The sequence below is a fragment of the Schistocerca piceifrons genome, chromosome 8, assembly GCF_021461385.2.
Source record: "Schistocerca piceifrons isolate TAMUIC-IGC-003096 chromosome 8, iqSchPice1.1, whole genome shotgun sequence".
NCBI lineage: Eukaryota > Metazoa > Arthropoda > Insecta > Orthoptera > Acrididae > Schistocerca > Schistocerca piceifrons.
This window is the reverse complement of record NC_060145.1, coordinates 209897504-209914953: the sequence shown is the minus strand read 5'-3', so window position 1 is coordinate 209914953 and position 17450 is coordinate 209897504. Positions and strand designations below refer to the sequence as shown.

Genomic DNA, 17450 nt, shown 5'->3' with positions numbered 1-17450 from the left:
ACAGATCAGAAAAGTTAATAAAATAAGATAAAACAGAACTGGAGACAGCCACACTCAAACCAAACTCCGCGCCGTCATGACGTCACACACGACAACACCCTTACGTCACGGGTCAAAGCCGACGCGTTGGATCGGACGCTTCTGTCGACCCACAATGAGTTGTGGCTTTATCATATTGTGGTGTTTGTTCTAGTTAAGTGATGTTGTCAGCTCAAGTTCTTGGATGAGTTGTGGTTTTGTGGTATTTTCAATAACAGCATTTGGAGTGAGTTGAGGTTTTGTGGTATCGTGGACTTCATTTTAACTATATAGATCGAGTGAAGTTTCTGGATCAATCTGTGTGTACAACACCACTAGACAACTTTGACTAATGACGTTGTCTGCACCACAAGACACAATGCACACTTTTTTAAAATGACGAGCAATACTTGTAAACATTTCCATGCTGCCCAAATATAATCATAAAGTATGCAAATTCTTAATAATAAATAATGAAAGTAATGGAACAACCACAGGAAAGTTGGGGTTTGGGCAGGAGGACGCTGCCATCTAATATAACAACTGCAGAATCATTTTACTACCAAAATAACAAAATGCAACAATAGAAACATGATAAACCAATAATTAAATAGAAAAACACTATAAGAGGAAAAAACCAATAAATCATATAGAAAACATCAGTTCAACTATATAGTTGATGTTCGAAGACCAATACTAATAAAGAAATCCTGAAAGAAATCACACTACACACATAGTGCAAAACCACAAAAATAACAAAACTTGATATCGAGAAAATGAGTTGAGCTATATAGTTCAATTTGAATCCCCGATACCAATAAACGAAACCTAAAAGAAATTTCACAAAACAAATATCGATAACCATGAAAATTAACAGGGTGTGGAATCAGCAACATGAGTTGAACTATGGGGTATAACTTAAAACAGGAATCCCTGTGAATAGAATGCCATATTGTCCCACTGATGCTGTCACATATACTGGTCTCTGGTCCAAGGTACAGCAACTTTAGTCGATCTCATATCTTCTTTACAGTGCCTGGCAGTTAAACCAAAGAACAAGAGGAATGTAATCGTACTCTTGATTTCACCCCCATCGTAACATGAAGGGACTTACTTGTGCAATTTTTTGTCACTCACAGAAGTAACGAAAAATAAATCTCTACTACCAATAAACAAAACACCACACTAATCATTCCAGTCCTGAAATTGAAATATTTCCCATAAGTGTCAGCATCAAATTAACTCGCTAACAAGCTGCCACAAACTCTTCCAGTGTTATCACAAACAGCCCTCACGGAGTCCAATATTACTAAAAACACTCACAAATAATTTACAGGCATAAACATCCCACTCTAAGGTGAACCTCTGCATACTCCAACATGCTCTCTGCAAACACAATACATTTCAAATATGTTGTCCACCATGACGTCACTCAACACTGTACAGTTATGGCACAGGTTAGAGAAGACGAGCAATATCGAGCACTTAAGTTGACCCAAATTTCTGGTATCACTTTCTTGTAGATTTATTTACATGTTGGTTTAGTAGAGTTTTGTTTATGTATTTAGATTGTTTGATGTTAGTGACAAACATTTTGTGGATTTTGTGTAATGTTGGCATACTGGAATTTTGCAAAACTTTTTGTGTGGATATACATTTTGTATTAGGAGTGGTAGTGTGGCTTCAGCTGCCAGGGACTGTGGTCATGTGTGTGAAAGTTGCGACCTTTTTTTTTTTTTTTCTTTACAAAGGCCTGCGGCCCAGCATCTCTGCTGTATGGTGACTAGCAACTATCATTTTCATAATATTGTTATATTAGGAATATTGTTTATTTTATATGCCCCCTTCCCAAAAGTTCATAATTTCCATGGCTGCCCCATTAGTGTCATGTTGTTATTCGAATTATTTTGATTATGTTTTGTATAATGGGATTATTTTTGTTTGTTCTCATCTGGGATGTTTGTCTTGATGGCTGCCATATTGCCTAAGGGTGAAATGATGTTATGGATCAGAGCTGACAGCCATATCTGCATGTTTTGTTATTTCCAAAAATCTCTTTTTTTCTACTTTGGTATGATAGTTTCAAGTTTTTAATATGTTTCAAATTGTTAAAAACAAAACAGCCCTGTTACCTTTTGTTTTTTGCTTTGCTAAAGTTTTCAAGTAGTTATTGATGTCATCTATTTATCATTTCTTGAGATTCATATCTCTGCCATGTTAAGGAGGTCATCTGTCTGTTGCTACAGCATCATGTTATTTATTAATCCAAGTCAACAAATGTAATACACACTCAAAAAGTAAGAGAGACTTCTCTTTTTTTCCAGGCGAAGAGGAAAATGTCCTTGCATTGGCAAGCAGAATTTTTGTGGGAGGTCATCGAGTGAGCTCCAAGCAAAGCCTGCAGTCTGTTTTGCATGTGGATGATGCAGTCACATTTGATGCAACTCCCTGTGAACCAGAAGAAATTCCAAGCAATTGCAAGTGGTTTGCAACAGTGATGTGGCGTGGGCGTAGGCCTTTGCAGGACTATGACAGTGCTTTGGAAATACCTCAGCACTTGAATCTAAGTAATCTACTTGGCTTTATAAAGCAGGTACCAGTATATCTATTGTGATGGTAATGTAGCTGGAAATCTCTCTCTCTCTCTCTCTCTCTCTCTCTCTCTCTCTCTCTCTCTCTCTCTCTCTCTCTCTCTCTCTTTTTCCCCCCCTCAACCCCCATTGCAGGCTTCCTCCTCTCCTACTCTGTTTTTCTCCTATTTATGATCTCCATCCCTCCCTTGCCTCACCTCCCCACTCCTGTCCATATCTTTCAAATGAATAATGTTCCTGACAAGCAAAGACACTAAAAACTTTCTCCTGGCAATTAATAGTCTATGTTTGTGGTCCCCACATTCAGCTCTTTGCTTTAAGAATATCTTAGGCTTCATTGCTGTAATTGAAAGCACTAATTATGATGAGGGGCCCTGTTCTTCAGCTTAAATCAGCCAAGCGAATATGCGAGGGTAAGTCCATTACTATCCACAAAGTAGTTATAAAATTTTATCCTAACCAAATAGGAAACTTACAAGAACATCATTTTTCGACGTAGTCTTTTTGCGTTTCAATGCACTTGGTCCATTGATGTGCAAGCTTCCTGATGCCCTCATAAAAGAAGGTTCTCTGTTGAGCTGCAAGCCAGGAATGCACCGCTTCTTTCACTGCTTCATCCGAGGCCCCCTTTATGCCTGTTTCAGTGGACCAAACAAGTGATAGGCAGAAGGTCAGTATGTGGACAGGCATTGTCGTGCAACAATACAACACCTTTTGACAGCAATCCTCGGTGTTTGCTTCGAATTGAAGGCTTTAGCCTGGCAGTAAGCATCTCACTGTAACATACACTGTTTATTGTTGTGCCCCTTTCCCCCTAATGTTCCGGTACTGGACCTTGTGCATCACAAAAAACTGAAAGCATGTTTTCCTGTGGACAGTTGGGTTTTGAACTTTTTCTTGCATGGCGAATTTGGGTGTTTCCATTCCCTACTCTGCCATTTACTCTCTGGCTCGTAATGATGGATCCATGTTTCATCACCAGTAATGATCATGTCTAAGAAGTTGTCCCCTTTGTTACCATAGTGATCCAAATTTTTTTTGCATATGTCCAAGTGCATTTGTTTATGCAACTGTGTGAGTTGTTTTGGGACCCATCTTGCACAAACTGTGTGAAACCCACGTCTGTTGTGGATGATTTCGTAGGCAGAACCATGAATAATTTGCAGATGATGTGCCACTTCATCAATAGTTAATCGTCTGTCTATGAGAATCATTTCATGTCAACACTCAATGGTTTCTTCTTTTGTCGCGGTAAACAGTCATCTGGCTCCTTCATCGTGCGTAACACTTGTGCGACCATACCAGAATTTTTCAATCCATTTGTAGACAGTCCATTGTGGCAAAACACTGTTCCCGTACTGTACTGAAAGTCTTTGATGAATTTTGGCCTGTGATACGCTTTCCAACCACAAAAAACGGATCATTGAACGATGCTCTCCTTTGGTTCAAATAGACAGCGGAGCAGCCATGATTAACAGCATGGCAGTGATAACGAAACTAACCTAGCAGCTTGAAAATTGCAAAGATATAACAATAAATGAACAAAGCATGTGTCATCAATGAAAAACGACAGTACTACCAAAATAAACAAAAATATAACTAGATTGCGGATAATAATTGACTTACCCTCATATTTACTTGTAATGTAACAACACAGGCCTTTCTCTGGAAAAACACACACACAAAAAGATTCTTACGTTCCATCATTCCTATATATATATTGTGTTGTTGGCTTTATTGATTGTGATAATGTCGTGTCATTGTTGATGTGTTATGCTTATGTGATGAATCAGTGTGATTTGGTGTTTGCTAATTAAAAAGGTGGGTCATTCCTTGTCAATAACACCAATTTGAGAAAATGTTCCAGCTGATACTCTCAGATTTTAGCACACCAATGCTACCAAGTGTGGAACACTCATTCACAAAATTTTAAGTTCCCCTGCCAATTAGTTCCAGAATTATGGCTTGTGAAAGAAGGTGTCATGACCCGGAAATTGCAACCCGCATCTGGCAATCTATCTTCAGACCCACCTTCAGTTCTTAATAACTTTGGAACTATTCCGCACAGTCCAGTGAAATTTTTACAACCCAGTAACATCCATTTAGAGAACACACTCTATGAATCAAAACACCAACAACATATTTCTGAGGGAAAATAAAAAAATTCCAAAATATGATTTAAAAAATGTAATATGTTAAAAGGTACATATTGTAGGTTCCCTCTATGCTAAATATAATTCACTCAAAAAGGGTACAAATTTTTTGTGTGGTAAGCTTAATGTGGCCTAAACACACACAGAACTCATCTTGCCCATATTAGTCACGAAAACTGAGTTACAGGCACACGAAAATACAAAAATTTGAAAAATTACCTGAAAAACATGGATTTTTTAAGTGTGGTACAACACAAAAGAGACAAGTGATATCCAAGCCAAATTTCAAACAGTGCATAAGTAGACCATAATATAATATGTGACAAAATTTCAACTTGTTATTGCAAGGAATTTGTGTACCAGGCAGCTTGTTTTAGATAAAGCTGCAGCAATTGTTGGAAACGATTAGGCAACAGAAAGTTAAACATTGGTAGTTTTCAGGGACAGAGTGAGTCATAATTAGGCAGGAACAACAAAGGAAACAAGCAACAATTACAGGTTACACATGTTTTTAAGAATCCAGTTCAGACTGGTCAGTACTGTTGTGGAAAGTCAGTATCGAGGCAGAAGAGTGTGCTAGTGGTGCTTTTGTTCAAACAAGTTGCAGTGTTGGTAGAGCACAAGTGTCTGATTGTCATAAAACAACATATGGAACAAAATGTGGCATTCGCTTTGTATTGTATGATCTGGATGAATCGGACCAAGATTTGTCACTGTGGAGGTCCTGGATACACCCTGTGTGCACAAGAAGTACAGTTCCAGGAAACTTTAGTGTTTGTTATCATCATATGAAAGTGTTTCTGCATAAGTATTCTTTCCTACAAAGAAGTTGTTTTGATTCATTTCGGATTCATAAGAAGACGGTGAAGTGTAGCCTCAGAGAAATTGAAATAAAATCAGGATTGAAAGTGAATCAGTGCATGGGACTTAACATGAAACCAGGACAAAAGTTATGTTCCAGGTGTGTTACACTGCTAAAAAATGAAGAATATTCTGATAATTTGCATGACAGTGACGAAGAGTACAGCCACCTACAACCACAGCGGATGAGCAATTAAATACTTCAGTGACTGCTCTTGGTTAGTCTTCCATGAAGACACACAAAGTTGGGAAGAGACAGGCCCAGCTATCGTAGAAGAAAACTACAAGAAGCTCAAATGGAATTAAAACACAAAATAGCTGACACACTAATGGTGGAAGAGGAAGAACTATCTGCTCCAAAGTGACAGAAACCATGCCAGAAATGCTCTGATTTGGACAAAATTGTGCATGATTTGAAAGAAAAATGTGCCATATCCACACACCAGAAAAAAGTAGCTATTCTTACCCTTGCACCTTCCAGCTGGTCTATTGCCTACACTGCAAAGGAATTCAAAGTTTCTACATATATGGTAAAGCAAGCTAGGAAAATAAAAGCAACCCAAGGAGTGCTTCCACAACTTCAGCAGGCTCAAGGTAAGCAATTGAGTTCAGAAATAAAGATGCTAGTGTCGGAGTTTTATGAAAATAATGACTACAGCCGAATAATGCCTGGAAAAAAGACTATGTAACGGTGAAAATGGGAAATGTGCATGTACAGATACAAGAAAGACTGTTGCTATGAAACATATCAGAACTATATGTAGAATTCAAGGAAAAGTATCCCAATACCAAAGTAGGTTTATCATCTTTTTTCAATCTTCGGCCAAAATGGGTTGTGCCTGTAAGTGCAAGGGGCACACACAATGTTTGTGTATGTGAGACCCATCAAAATGCTAAGCTGATGTTTGCTGCTATAAAGGATTCTGGTCTGGATTACAAAGGTGCAATGAAGCTGCTAGTGTGTGATATCAGTTCTTACCAGTGCATGATACACAGGTGTGAAAAGTGTCCTGGTCAGGTAAATCTTGCAAAACACATGAATAACAAACTGTATGGTGAACTCCTTATGGATGACGATGATCTTGTTTCTTATAAACAATGGACACACATGGTTCGCACAAGTCTTGAAGCAAAGCAAAGTACAGTGGAAGATTTTGTTGAAATGTGTTGTCAAAAAATGGACAAACTGACCACACACAGCTTCACAGCAACAGCACAATCGGCTTATCTCCAGTTTTGTAAGGATAATTTGAAACAAGATGAAATTATAGTAATACAAGACTTTTCTGAAAATTATGCATTTATAGTTCAAGATGCCATCCAAGAATATCATTGGGACAACAGTCAAGCAATTCCCCAGCCATTTGCGATTTACTATAGAGGTGAATCACGTGATTTGTCTGTCGTGAACCTGTGTGTTTTTAGTGACTGTTTAATTCATGATGCCATTGCAGTTCATGCCCACGTTTGCACTGTCATGGCATATGTGAAAAACAAGCTGCCTCACATACGTTTTGCGAAATACTTCAGTGATGGGGCAGTGAGTCAGTACAAAAACTGTAAAAATCTCAAAAATTTATGCTTGCATTACCATGATTTTCAGATTCCCGCAGAATGGAATTTTTTCACAGCAAGTCATGGTAAAAATGTATGTGATGGTATTGGTGGTACCATTAAGCTTATGGCATCACGAGCTAGTCTGCAGCACCCTACAGAAGGTTACATTCTAACACCTCTTCAATTATTACCTGGGTACAGAAAAATATCTCTGGCATACAATCATTCTATGTTTCGAAAGATGAGGTGAAATCAGTCGAAGAGTTGCTAAAAAGCAGACTAGAACACGTTAAAACAGTTGCAGGCACAAGGAGCCATCATCACTTCTCTCCAGTGGACTCTGACAATGTGCAGATGAGCAGACTGTCCGGTTACAACTATAGGTTCATGCACAACATGTGTCTTCACAGTGTGTCTGACTCAGGATTCAGAAGCAAAAGCAGCAACTTACAACCAGGTTGCTATGTTATTGCTGTTTATGATGACAAATGGTACTTAGGATGTGTTGCAGAGTGCTGTGAAGAAGAAGGTGGTGTATTTGTGAACTTCATGGCACCAGCAGGACCAGCAAGACATTTTATTGGCCACGTTTGGCAGACAGGTGTTGGATTCCTTTTGAACACATCTTATGACAGTTCCAGTTCCTACCACAGTGTGAAGAAGACAGGACAATTTGCCACTCAATGTACAGAATACAGTAGCTAAAGTGTGGGAGAACTTCCATTCGAAGCACAATCGACTGGTTTTTAGCAGTTAATGTGCAGTAAACATTAATGATAGGTTGTGTTAATCTGTCTATATGTTGTTGCTTGTGATTAAACAGTTGTGAGAGAGGATAAGAAGAGGCAGAACAGTTTACGATATGTTTTTACAAAATTGTGTTGTGGCACAATGACCACATCACCAAATACATATGTCAACTTCCATTGTACACAAATGTCTTGCAATAACATGCTGAAGTTTTGAGATATTTATCATTATGGTCTACTTATGCAGTGTGTGAAATTTGGATTGGATACCACTTGTCCCTTTTGTGCTACCACACTTTGAAAATCCATGTTTTTCAGGTAATTTTTCAAATTTTTGTATTTTCGTGTGCATGTAACTCAGTTTTTGTGACTGATATGGGCATGATGAGTTGCGTGTGTGTTTAGGCCACATTAAGTTTACGACAAAAAAATTATACCCTTTTTGAGTGAATTATATTTGGCATAGAGGGCACCTACAATATGTACCTTTTAACGTATTACATTTTTTAAATCACATTTTGGAATTTTTTATTTTCCCTCAGAAATATGTTGTTGGTGTTTTGATTCATAGAGTGTGTTCTCTAAATGGATGTTACTGGGTTATCAAAATTTCACTGGACTGTGCAGAATAGTTCCAAAGTTATTAAGACCTGAAGGTGGGTCTGAAGATAGATTGCCAGATGCGGGTTGCAATTTCCGGGTCACGCCACCTTCTTTCACAAGTCATAATTCTGGAACTAATTGGCAGGGGAAACTAATACTTTGTACACAACTGTTCCATGCATGGTAGAATTAGTGTACTGAATTTCAGTTAAATATGAGACTGAGCTGGAGCCCCTGGTTGAACTGACATGGAATGACTCAGGTGTCAGGTATATCAGCCAAGAGATGGAATAAAATTTTTACTCTACAGCGGAGTGTGTGCCGATATGAAACTTCCTGGCAGATTAAAACTGTGTGTTGGACTGAGATTTGAAATCGGAACCTTTGCCTTTTGCAGGCAAGTGCTTAACTGACTGAGCTATCCAAGCATGACTCATAACCTGTCGTCAGATTTATTTCCGCCAGTACTGCATCTCCTATCTTCCAAATGTCATGAAAGTTTTCCTGCTAATCTTGCAGGCTAGCACTCATGGAAAAAGGATATTGCAGAGAGATGGCTTAGCCACAGCATGAAGTGTTTCTAGAATGAAATTTTCTCTCTGCAGTAGTGTGTGCACTGATGTGAACTTGCTTGTAGATTAAAACTGTACATACAATATGCCTTCACAGCTTTACTTCCACCAGTTGTGCAGGAGAATTTCTGTGAAGTTCGGAAGGTAGGAGCTGAGGTACCAGCTGAAGTAAAGCTGTGAGGAGGCATGTTGAGTTGTGCTTGGGTAGCTCAGCTGGTAGAGCACGTGGCTGTGAAAGGCAAAGGCCCCGAGTTCAAGCCTCAGTCTGGCACACAGTTTTAGTCTGTCAGTAAGTTTCAACCATGAGATAATTACTATCAATTATTTTTTTAATTTGGTTTAATTTCCAAGTTTGTTAAGAGCATGTAGTAACATTGTTCCAAAATTGCAAGTGTACGTTTGCGATGAATTGATATTTCCACCGTGAAACTGTAAGTAAACAACTCTTTGAATTCAGTGACTTAAATTTATGTATTTTTTGCATATATTTTGTTCTTCTGTATTTCAGCCTGTGGGCATGTAATTAATGCAGTGCAAGTTCTGTGGATTTGTTGATTTAAATTCTACATATTATCTGTGTAACTGAGTATGAATTTTTAAGTAAGTATTTGTACATATGTATGTGGACATCTGCAAGAAATTTGCAGAATGGGTTGGAAGGACAGAATTTTGAAACATTGCTCTTCCTTTCCACAGCGCTATGCAGCTCTGTCTCCGAGTGTTTTAGTCATAGTAGACAGGTTACTATTATTGTTCTAAGTTTCATGTTTTCCAAGTATGCATTAAGCTTCCTGCACACCAACTTGTACATTGTGCGCTACAGTTAATCCCGGAACAGAGCATTCACTGTGGCACCATAACCATAGTACCAGACATGTAACTTACTATAATAATACCTATCAGACTCTTATGTTATATGTTACGTTTTTTAAACGTGGTAATAAATATTCCCTCCATCTGATCAGCGTAGTACTTGGATCATGTTTTGCAGTCCTCTCTATACGTGCTGGAATTGAAAGGTGGTGTAGCTATAATAGGTTTATGTTAAAAGTTCCTATTTTAAGATTTTATTAGGTTGGAAACTAATCCCTATTTTAGTTACCTTAAAAATGTTCAAAATTGTATTTGACTTAATCCCAAGGTATGGCACAATCGCAAATATCAGTTGTAGGTTGTTTACTGCTTCTGTCCAAATCATGATGCTGTATTGATTGACGCATGTTGGAATGTACCACTCTCAGAATTTTAACTGTAAAGTACACCTTGCTACATAATGCCTCTCTTGTAACACCTGCTACTGGAGGTGGAGAAGCATTTCCATGACAATTTCACAATTATTAAAAAAAACCTGTGATGGAACATGCTGTGCCCGTCTCTATTTCCACTATTAATCCTGCTACATAATGGTTCCAGACCGAGGAGCAATAGTAAAGTATTGGTCATATGAGGGTTTTGTAAGTTAACTCCTTTGGGATTGGACAACACTTCACGAAGATTCCTCCAGTAAATCTCAGTTTGGAATCTGCCATTCTTATGATTGGTTTTACCTGCTTGATTCACTTTAAATTGCTTGGTATGCATACTCCCAGGTATCTAATGGCTATGAATGCCTCCAATGATGGTTCCGGAATTTGTTTAATCATACAGTTAGCGTCTTTTGCATATTTATGTGCATTATGTCTTATGCTCCAATTGTGTTTCTGTTTGAACATATTCATCACCATTCCCAATTTAAACCAGTTTTTAATAGCTGTATTTTGTAGAAGTTTAAACCAGTTTTTAATAGCTGTATTTTATAGAAGACTTATCTCCTCATTGATCTCTTAATTCTTTAGTGAAGGGTCCAAGATGTGATGAAAGATTGCATGAAATTGTGCTTTTTTTTCTACCTTTCAGAATGACATTATTGGTTATCTACATAAATAAAAATGTAAATGTTCGTTTGTTCAAAATCTTAAATCTTCGAAAGGTCTTCACCAATCTTTTGAAATTTTGACACAGCGTTGTATTCCAATATATGCATGTTTTTCTGTGCCTACTGCACCATAATACCCATCTCCATACTAATATTATAAATTAGAAAGTGATTCTGTGTGTTATGCTTTCAAGACTAAACTGCTGAACCAATTTGGACGTAATTTGGTATGGAGATAGCTAGAAGTATGAGGAAGAACATAAGCTACTTTAAGAAAGTGTGTAGTACAAGATTTTATTGATTTGAAGAATACGGTGTGAAACATGGAACAATAATTACTCTTTGAAAAAAATTACTTAGTCTTTGATTTTTGAACTTTATCGTATATGTGAAAATGCTTTTATTATTTGATATATTCTACATTATATGATTCAATGTAATTAATACAATGCTTATACAATCCTCAGCATGTTTAATCCATTCTTCCATACTAATATTATTCACAAGATCGCCACATGCATCTCTTACAGTTTCTGAGACGTTTAAAAGCCCACAATGATGTCATTTCAATGCTGTACTACAAACAGAGAGACATCATGCTTTTATGTAGAATGTGGGAGGTTGCATTTGATTATGATAAGTGAACACAGCAAGCACTAACAGGCAGAGATGTTGGGCAGCCAATGTTATTACAAGTACAAATATCATAAAATTTGTGCTGCACTGAACTGCAAATTATTTATTTTCTTTCTTCACAAGTTTAATACTATATAATAATTTTAGAAAGTATTGCATTTTATTTTAGTACTGTCGCCATCACTCATGATAACAAAACTACCAATATGCTCAAACAGCTTGTGGACTAGTGCTTAGCATTGCTCACTATTGATCACAAGGTTACAAGTTCGATTTCTGGCTGCCTTGAATTTTCTCTGCTAAAGACTATGTATGTGTGTTGTCTTTATCATCATTATATTGTTGTCAACACACAAGTCGTCAAAGTGACATCAAATTAAGACTTGTACCATGCAACCTGGCCAATAAAGTCATACACACATTACAGTTCATTTTACTGTTATGGGCTCTCAGCCATGGTTAGCAGCTGGTTGTATATAAATACATACATAGTGTAAAAAGGGAAATGTTGTTACCAAAAATTTGAAAATTACTTGGTCAGTTTACTTTATGTTTTTACAGTACACTCTAATAAACATTCATATATTTTTTAAACAACAATGTACCAGTTTTATGTAAAAACTGGCTACAAGAAAGGAAATTCTGTGCTTTGCCCTGATGTGAATATGTTTGTTTTGTTTTCTTACTTGCAGTTAGTTTTAACTATGATAGTATGCCATTTAAACTATTATAAAAATTGTTTTCCCCACACACAATCTTTCTCAGTATATATATTTTTAAACAAAAATTGTGTACACAAGAATGTGCTGTTTTGTTTTCTTTCTCGCAACAGGTTTTTGTAGAAAACAGCGAAGTTGTATAAATAGCTTGTCAGCTTATGATTAACAACAAAATAAGGAATGGCCAAATTCCTACTCATCGTAAAGATGGTCCATTGAATTGCACACTGACACAATGAGAAGACTGTTACACATGCAGCTATTGGCCGAAGCCCCCCTCAGAAAAGAAAACATACACACATTCACACAAGCAAGCATGCTTCACATACACTTGGACACCACCAGCGGCTCTGACCGGATTCCTGTCGGAGCTGCCAGTAGTGGTGGTCGAGTGTGCTTGAGGTGGGCTTGCTTGTGTGAATGTGTGTTTGTTTTCTTTTCTGAGGAGGGCCTTGGCCTATAGCTTTATGTGCAACAGTCTTTTTGTTGAACCTGTCTGCAACTCAGTGGATCATTTTTACAGTGAGAGTAGCAATCTATCCTATTCGTTATATTGTTGTTATTCCAACCTGAAATTTCCATTGTTTGTCAGCTTATGATTAGAATACTACTACATAATCTGAATTTGCAATAAGAATAAACAAGACCCAACACCAGAGAGAGGGGGAGGAGTAGATAGACAGAGAGGGGGAGGAGTAGATGGACAGAGAAGGGGGGTTGGGAGGAAATGGATGTTGAGAGGGGCAAGGAGGTGATGGACAGAGAGGAGGGGGGAAGGGGGTTAAGAGATACGTGTAATTTCAATACATATGTAGCAATTGCAAATCATTGCTGGATTAGCTAGTGTATTATTATACTTTTTGTGTCTTCTCAGAAAGAGAATTGTTTCTAATGAATGTATGCTATCCTCATGTCTAGGAAATTGGCAGGCTGTTCTCCTAAATTAGTTTTGTGGATTTAGTTTTGCAAGTCCTCATTTTGATTAATTTTAACATAAAATAAAACAAAAATATAATCTACACACCCATAATAATAGGCAATTCTAGCTTTGATTTTTTGAGTTTTTATGTTTCTAATTTATTCATAAATATATCTGCCCTGGCGGGTAGGTAGATAGTTTTTTGTTTGTTGATGGCACATTCAGTCAGAGTGAAGGCCTGTGTGAGGCACTGAATTACTTAAAATGCAAAATTAAATTAATGAGAAAAATAACAAGATTGTAGCAGTGTTGGTAACAGGATCTCTACTGGAAAATATGTTTGTCGTTGGTTTAGAAAATGTGATTCTTTTTTCTTTTATTTTTTTCTGAAATTAATTTCCAAACAAAAAATCAACATATCTATTATCACAAGTACATAGATGACACACTTTTATTTGATGGCACAGTAAACCAAATTGAAGACATACACGACGATATGAGAAGACATACACGACGATATGAGAAGACATACACGACGATATGAGAAGACATACACGACGATATGAGAAGACACACACGACGATATGAGAAGACACACACGACGATATGAGAAGACACACACGACGATATGAGAAGACACACACGACGATATGAGAAGACACACACGACGATATGAGAAGACATACACGACGATATGAGAAGACATACACGACGATATGATATGACACACTTTTATTTGATGGCACAGTAAACCAAATTGAAGACATACACGACAATATGATCTTGGGATGGTAGTACTCTGTGTGTTTACAGAGCTTTGGTTGTCACATATCATACCTGGTACACTTATAAAAGTGAACAATATGCAATATTTCCACTGGTTTTGATAGTAATTATTATAGTAAGTAATGTGAATGTAATATGTTGAGTGGAATCAGGGCCATGTACTTTGTGCCTCAGCTAGTCACTCCCATTTCTGTTCCACTCTCAAGTGGTGCAAGGGAAAATTACTGTCTGTATGCCTCTATATAAACTCTGATTTCTCTTATCCTATCTTTGCAGTACTTGTGTGAGCCATACGTTGGTGGCGGTAGAATCGTTATGCGGTCACACACAAATACTGATCCTGTAAATTTTCTCATTAACATTTTGCAAACTGAAGATGGTCTTCACTCTAGAGATTTCCATTTTTCATGTAACTTTTATGTAATAATTGCACGTTGGTCATACCAGTCCATAACAAATCTAGCAGCTCATCTCTCAATTGCTTCAATGTCTTCCTTTAATCCAACTTTGTGGGGATCCCACATGTTTGAGCAGTACTCAAGTATGGGTCGCACAAGTGTTCTATATGTGGTCTCCTTTATATATATGAGCTACACTTCTCTAGGACACCCCAAATAAACTGAAGCGAATCGCTTGTCTTCCCTACAACCGACCTTAAGTACTCACTCCATTTCATATAACTTTGCAAAATTACGTTTAGATATTTAATTGATTCGAGTGTGTCAAGTGCCACACCACTATTTTTGTATTCAGACATTACTGTATTGTTTTTGCCGCTCAACTGCTTTAGCTTGCATTGTTCTAGATTTAGAAGAATCTGCCATCCATCATGCTAAAGATAAGTTCTGTCTGTCATTCTGTATCCAGCAATCACTGAATGACGGCACCTTCTTGTACACTACAGTATTTTTAGCATATGGTCAAATGATAATATGTCTGTACAATCTTCCTATGTGAATGATTTTAGTAAACACGAGATTTAAATTTTCAGATTTCCTTTTGCTGTCTTTTATTGCCACACCCAGCTGGTCGGTGAGTGCCTGAATAGAAGCTTTTGACCCATTTATCTACTTTACCTAGGACCAGAATGTATGGTTCTCAGCAAGATCTTGCACAATGTTTGATGGTGGAAGTTGTTGTTGTGCTTTATGCATCAATCTTTTTGTAGGTGCACAAATTTCTACTAACCTCTGCCTATTGACACTTCTATGTTTTGTTTTGATCAAGAGTGCAACTCTCTGTGTTTCTTCAGCACTTCCAGAATTTTATTACTAAACCAGGGTAGGTCTATTATGTCTTTAATCCACTTACTCGAACTTACTTCTCGAGAATGTGATTACCAGTCAGTTTAAAATTTGCCTATAATTCCTATATGTCCATCATATTAGAACTAAATTACATCCATTCAGTGTTTAAGTAGGATACTAACTACTGCTTGTCTGGTCTTTTCACATAAAAACTATTGCAGCCTTCTCAGTGAACGGATTAACAATATTAACCATCACTATGATAACATCAAAACCCCTGTTCCCTGTCTCTGTACTGACACTGTCAATAAGATCAGACCTTTTCATATGCACTAGGTCTAAAATATTTCTATTGCACATTGGTTACCAAACTAGCTACTCAAGTCAGATTCTAGAGAATGCCTTCAGAATTACTTCACAAGACTGTCTGTCTCCATTACTGCAGTGAATCCACAGACATCCCAGTCTGTAATCGGTAGCTGATGTTGCCTCCAACTAATATTGTATGAAGACACAAAGGAATCAATAACATTTGCTGCTATTGGGCATTGATTTAAATCAATGGGAAAAATTGAAAATTTGTGGAGTACTGGGATCCAAACCCAGGTCTCCTGCTTACTGCTTAGGTGCACTAACCACTGCTCCATCTAGACTCTGGTCATTGCAACAGCACATACTACTCTAGCATGCCTCTTGTCTATCCACACTCTACTGATGTAGTGCCCCTTGGCCTATTATCCTCATTACTCACGGCATTTCACCACTTCCTCTGTAGCAGCTAATGTCATTAATTCCATTATGTTTTACTTCATAGTAACTGCAGGATCAAAATGATGTTTGTTCATATGGACATGTCTGAAAGAACATAACCACATATATAATACTGCGTGATGAGTATACTTCTGCACTACTGCGCATAGATTTTCTTTGATGGTTCTACAACTGTTACAACAAAATTGGTTGGCCACTGACATAGGCTGGTTACTTGAATCCATATAACTTCGCAGTCAACCTCAATTTCAGTGTTGATGACAAATTGTGTGGCCCTGCTGTAAACTGATGCCTCCAAATGCTATGTGAAAATGAAACAAATGTTATCAACATTCTACATCTTTATTCTTCATGTCTACATATTTGCATCCCTCTGCCACTAGAGTGCTCTGAACTGTGGCATGTAAAATGCCAGTGTGTAACTATTTCAGTGTGTGAGAAACAGCTTAGTGTAATTGAGCTTTGAGTTTGAAGAGTTTGTCCACACAAGGAGCCCCCTCTCCTTCAATATGACAATGCTAGACCACACATGAGCACCGGAACAAGCTTAGAGAATACCTTCGAGGACTTCACTTTGATGTGATGAAGCGGTGCAAGCAGAGGTGATGTGGCTCCATCAACAAAGTCAAACATCGTACACTGACTGTGTCAACAAACTGGTCTCTCATTGGGAAAAATGTGTTCATTGCCAGGGCGACTATGTTGAGAAATAAATATGTAGACATGAAAAATAAACACTCCCTTTCCCTGGTATGTGTTTCATCTCGTTAAATATTTCAGAGCTTTATATTTAATGTTTCATCCATAGCTTGGTTCCAATTTTAATATGAGTGTGATAGCTATCCTGGACCCTAATGAATTCAGAACATTTTCTATGAATACTTCGACAATTTACTGTTAATATCTTGTCATTCGAAGTGTCTTTAATTTGTACACAATCTGATTCACCCTCTTCATATTGAATGGCAAGCATTCATCAGAGCATCTCAAAATGTTGCATAAGCCCAGAAAAATCTGTATAATCTCTGCAAATAATCTGCCACCCGAGTAGTAGCTGCTTCGTGTGTGTAGTGCTCCCCTGACCTACCAATGCAAATCTTACAATTCTCCATCCCAAAGCTCAGATCTAGAAATCTGCAGCCACCAACGACTTTAATCTTGCTGCAATTAAGAGTTCTTTTAACCCATACAGACACAGACTTTGACTCATTTATTTTGCAATGATTCCTCGTCCTAAGAACCAAAGGCATTGTGGACATATAATAAAATGTACTCCTATCTCTGTTGTACACCTCACAAATCTGAAATGTCTGATAAGCAATAATTTCTCGACTGTTAAAAGTTTCCAGGCCT

At 37.6% G+C, this 17450-nt stretch overlaps 1 protein-coding gene across 1 annotated transcript in view; it reads left to right on the top strand.

Annotated features, from left to right (window-relative positions):
* Window positions 1-17450, top strand: part of LOC124711763 — a 44840-nt gene that overhangs the window by 10661 nt on the left and 16729 nt on the right. The window contains exon 2 of the mRNA XM_047241978.1: window positions 2343-2611. Within this exon, the coding sequence (XP_047097934.1) occupies window positions 2343-2611 (269 nt within the window). The remainder of the gene's footprint in view (window positions 1-2342; window positions 2612-17450) is intronic.